This window comes from Apodemus sylvaticus, chromosome 7 (genome assembly GCF_947179515.1).
Source record: "Apodemus sylvaticus chromosome 7, mApoSyl1.1, whole genome shotgun sequence".
NCBI classification, from domain to species: domain Eukaryota; kingdom Metazoa; phylum Chordata; class Mammalia; order Rodentia; family Muridae; genus Apodemus; species Apodemus sylvaticus.
In genome coordinates this window covers 90,555,253-90,560,465 of record NC_067478.1, presented here as the reverse complement: position 1 = coordinate 90,560,465, position 5,213 = coordinate 90,555,253, and the positions used below count along the sequence as shown (strand labels likewise).

The 5,213-nt window shown below is 34.1% G+C and overlaps 1 protein-coding gene across 1 annotated transcript; it reads left to right on the top strand.

Annotated features, from left to right (window-relative positions):
• Positions 1-4,036: 4,036 nt before the first annotated feature.
• On the top strand, positions 4,037-4,972 carry LOC127689999 (olfactory receptor 8D2-like). Its single transcript, XM_052189568.1, has one exon. The coding sequence runs from the start codon at positions 4,037-4,039 to the stop codon at positions 4,970-4,972; it is 936 nt and encodes a 311-aa protein (XP_052045528.1).
• The last annotated feature ends 241 nt before the right edge of the window (positions 4,973-5,213 follow it).

The window sequence follows — 5,213 nt, the reverse complement described above, 5'->3', positions numbered from 1 at the left end:
TCGATATAATTTATTTACATTTCAAATGATTTCCCCTTTTCTAGCCCCCCACTCCCCAAAAGTCCCATAAGCCCCCTTCTCTTCCCCTGTCCTCCCACCCACCCCTTCCCACTTCCCCGTTCTGGTTTTTCCAAATACTGTTTCACTGAGTCTTTCCAGAACCAGGGGCCACACCTCCTTTCTTCTTGTACCTCATTTGATAATCCATGATTATGTTTTGGGTATTCCAGTTTTCTAGGTTAATAACCACTTATTAGTGAGTGCATACCATAATTCACCTTTTGAGTCTGGGTTACCTCACTTAGTATGATGTTCTCTAGCTCCATCCATTTGCCTAAGAATTTCATGAATTCATTGTTTCTAATGGCTGAATAGTACTCCATTGTGTAGATATACCACATTTTTTTGCATTCACTCTTCATATAAAACTTTTAAAACATAATTTAAAACCTACAATTACTTGTTTAATTCTCTAAAAGGAACTCTACACAATGTATTTACCACTGAGGAAGTGAATATATAGATAATGACTAACCTGAAATCACCCACAATTTGATACAATGTAGGATAGTTTCACAGTCACATTAAAATTCTTAACCTTATGCTATAGCATATTGCTATAGTATTTGTTTTTGTGATTATATTCACTTACTTTTTCATGACTTAAGGCACAACCATTGCATAAAAGACAAACTGTTGGAAAAATAGCATAGAAAAATTCAACTATGGATTTAAAATATTCTCATTTGATCATTTTCTTTGTAAATGCCCACTGTTCTTGTAATATGTTTAAAGCTATGGATTTATAGAAAACATTTCTTCCATAGTTTATGTTAAAAAGAGAAGCAAAATATCAACATTTACTTTTATTTTAGACATATTTCATGTACCCCCCCTCTCTCTCTCTCTGTAGTTATATGTGTATAAGCTATATATAAATATATATGGGAGTGTTTATGTGTGTGTGTGCATGTGTGTGTGTGTGTGTGTGTGTGTGTTGTGTGTTTAAATGCTGATTATTTCATGGGAAACTTAATAGATCTTGTGAGCATTTGTATTCTTATCTATTGAGTAACCACTTACTTTTCTTGGATACTCCTGCATTCATATTAAAACTGACAGCAACAACCATGTTTTTCTGATACTATTGTATCTCATAGAGAAGGTTAAATAATTGTAGGTGCTAAAGATAGGGTATAGAACAGGAAGAGACAAAAATTAATATCTCATTGTTGCCTACAGAGAACACATAACCTATGAAATTGAACACTGCTGGTTTTCAAGTTTGTTGTATATAATTTTAATTTTAAGTAAAATATTACATATATAAATTTTAAATTTTGTTCATCTCTGACGTTTGTAATGGATTACTTTGGTAGGAAATTTAAATATTGTGTCAGGTGCTCTTGCCTTTTTGAGATGACAATGTCAAAACACATTTATATTAATCATTTTTTACATGAACTATGTAGACAAACTTCTGTGTTTTTCACCATGTACAAATTTTGATAACTTTGTGGCTTGAGGAATTTTGTTTTTTATTGAGTTTTAAGTTGATTTTGTAGCTGTCTTTTCATGCTGTGAAATTGCTCTTACTGTGATTCTCAAGCTAGCTAAATGGTTTGTACATGTCTTCTGTAATATTTCTGATTTTGCTTCCCCCTTTTTTGCCCTCTTCCCATATGAATTAAAAGTATTTCCTAAGAAAGCAAATCACTAAGAGTGGGCATGTGTGGATTGATAAGAGTAAGTCTTAGTACTCAAATATTATATTCCTTATTTTAGTTTTACATAGATATGATATTGTTAAAGCCCACCAAATAAGCATTTGCATATATGTGAAATATTCATGCTTATTTTATATTGGGCTCTGCCAATCATATGATGATAGGGTTCATTTGCTTGAACAGATGAGCAATTTTACATCCCCCCTAACATCTGTAGTTTACCTAGACAACTATTGCTTAGGAAAGAAGTTCATTCAGTTATTTTGGTACCTACTCAAAACTGTGGAACTTACTAAGTTTCACCAACAGCAGTATATCTCTGTATGTACACTGTGCTGCATGTTGTGATGAATTTCTATCTGTGAAAAATCTCTCAGTTTGATTCATATGGTTAGCTGATCCAGTTCAGAGCATCCACCTGACGGTGCCCAATTTCCCAGTTATTTAAGGGCTTCACACCTTAGTACTATAATACTGTCCCTCAGAGTATGACCTATTTCATTTTGTTTGTGGGAGAGGTTGTGACTATGTAGCCCAGAATAGAGGATAACCATACTTACTTTTTTTTGTGAGTCAGATTCATTACATTTTTCTTGGTGATCATATCCTGTTATATTCTTTTCAATAATATCTCATCAAATCCAGGTTTTACAGACACTGATATGCTGAATGTTCTTAAAAAGTTGTAGAAAACCTTCACAAAAATATGTTGAAGCAATGTACCTTGTTTGAATCTTAACCATGTTTGTCATACAAAATTAAAGTGGTTTATTTCATTGTGTACATTAATGTTTTCTCAATTAATTTTTTCATATTTGGAAAAAATATATAATCTAAAGCCATATCAATTTCTAGACTCTATATACATATCTCTGTCATAACATTAGGATCAATTTAACCTTATTATGAAAACTTTTGTTCATGAATCTTTTGTCTGCATGTATATCAGTGAATCACGTACATGTTGGTTCCTGCAGAGGCCAGAAGACAGTGTCAGAAACTCTGGAACTGAAGTTATAAATGGTTTTCAGCTGGCAGATAGTTACTGGGACAGGAACCTTGGGATGCTGGATGGAAGAGTAACTGGTGCTCTTAAATGCTGGGAAATGGTTGAAACCTATTAATACAAAATTACTCAAAAAATTCTTAAAATTAGCTTTTAAGAAGCATGTATTTCAACTTGCTTGAATTTCAGTAAACACTAAATACATATAAAATAAATTTTGCATTTTTGAAAGAAAAGTAAGACATTGGCTTCAAATGGTACAAGGAAAGGAAGTCCCTGAAGAAAACCCTGATTTATTGGAAGTTCAGATATAATACCTGGAAGTCAGGTGTAATTTGCTCTTTCACAGATATAGTTGGTCTCAGCTATAATTTATGGCTAGACTGTAGCACAGTATTGTTTTTCTACTTCCATACCTACCTAGCCAAAGAATGTCCTAACCCAGTCTAGCCTTCCATTCTAAGAAGAGATATAGAAGATTGCAAATCTAGGGTGAATAGAACCTTTATCATATCCTTTCATTTACACCGAGAATCTTTTTTATTTAAGTGTCTGTGCTCCCAGATTTAGAGACTGTAATATTGATTCATATAATGCACTGAGAAATTGAAAGAGACTATTTTTTGATTATCTGAGCTATAATGCAAGTTACAATTTCATAAAGCTGATGGTTCCTTTGGCAGGTACTCAGGAGAAATGGGTAAGTAATTTTTTTCTAATTATACAACAGTAATTAAGTCTGAGTTTGTGCTTACTAGTAATATGCAGTACTTACAGCATTAAGTTTTATAAACATAATGACAAGACATGGCTTAAAAAGAAGTAGTCAATAAGGTGGGGATCAAAAAATATTGAAAAAGTTAGTCTTTGTCAAAAAGCTTTCACAGCCCATGAGGCATCAACTCTAGAAAGAATTATAGACAACTATGTAATGTTGAAATTGGGAGACATAGTATTACCTAGAGAAGAGCATAATGATTTCTTATGCAATATTAAAGGTCAACACTGAAAATTTGCGTATAAATAATGTGATACAGGCTGAGAAGTTGCAATAAGGATTACATATATACACACATATACATACATGCATGTAACAATGATTAATGAAAAAGGTTAATGTTTTTGAGGTAGAGCAAAGAGAAATATATGGGAGGGCTTTAAGAAAGGAAATGAAAAGGTCTACAGAATAGATGAAAATTGGGGAAAATCAGATTTTCAGAGGTGCAATCCATCGATTGAGAATCCGAATAGTCAAAACCAACCATTTCTCTCTCTTTTCCTTATAGGTAATATTTTATAAGAAATGACTAGTATGAACCATTCTTCAGTTATTGACTTTATCCTCGAAGGACTAACAAAACGCCCAGAACTTCAGCTCTTACTGTTCCTTTTGTTTCTGGCAATATATGTGATCACAGTGGTAGGAAACTTGGGCATGATACTCTTAATCAAATTTAGTTCTCAACTTCACTCTCCAATGTATTATTTTCTCAGTCATTTATCCTTCATCGACCTATGCTATTCCTCGGTCATTACCCCAAAGATGTTGGTAAACTTTGTATGTGAGAAGAATATTATCTCCTTTTCGGAGTGCATGACACAGCTCTACTTCTTCCTCATTTTGGCCATTTCAGAAGGCTACTTGCTGACAGCTATGGCCTATGACCGCTATGTTGCTATCTGTAGCCCACTGCTTTATAACATTGTCATGTCCCACAGGGTCTGTTCCATAATGATGGTTGTGGTATACTCACTGGGCTTCTTTGGGGCTACTGTCCATACAACCCGTATGACAATGTTGTCCTTCTGTGGGTCTCATATTATCAAACACTATTTTTGTGATATTCTACCCTTGTTGAATCTGTCTTGCTCCAGCACCCATATTAATGAGGTACTGCTGTTTATTATTGGTGGAGTTAATACCCTAGCTCCTACACTGGCTGTCATCATCTCTTATGCCTTTATTCTAACTAGCATTCTTCGCATCCGTTCCAATGAAGGGCGTTCTAAAGCATTTGGCACCTGTAGCTCCCACATTATGGCTGTGGGAATCTTCTTCGGGTCTATAACTTTCATGTATTTCAAGCCACCTTCCAGCAATAACATGGAACAGGAGAAAGTGTCCTCAGTGTTCTACACCACAGTGATCCCTATGCTAAATCCCCTCATATACAGCCTGAGGAACCAGGATGTAAAGAAGGCAGTGAAAAAGATGTTTGGGGGAAGGCAGTTATCCTAGCAAATTGAGAGAAATCATAAATGATAAATGAGACATTCTCATAGGTTCATTGCATGCTTTCTTTCTTCCAGGGAATATACTTGTGTTGTTTTGAGAAATGATTATATTATGTTTGAGAATATCTGATACATTTTTGTAAATTACCAATCAGTATAGCTTTGTGATCGTAATGTAATCTCTGAAAATATTTAAAGAGAAATTCATGATAGTGGAAGGTTTATAAATTTGAAAATGTTATGAT

Coding starts and splice junctions, on each gene's coding strand:
- LOC127689999 (XM_052189568.1), top strand. CDS start 4,037: ATGACTAGTATGAACCATTCTTCAGTTATTGACTTTATCCTCGAAGGA.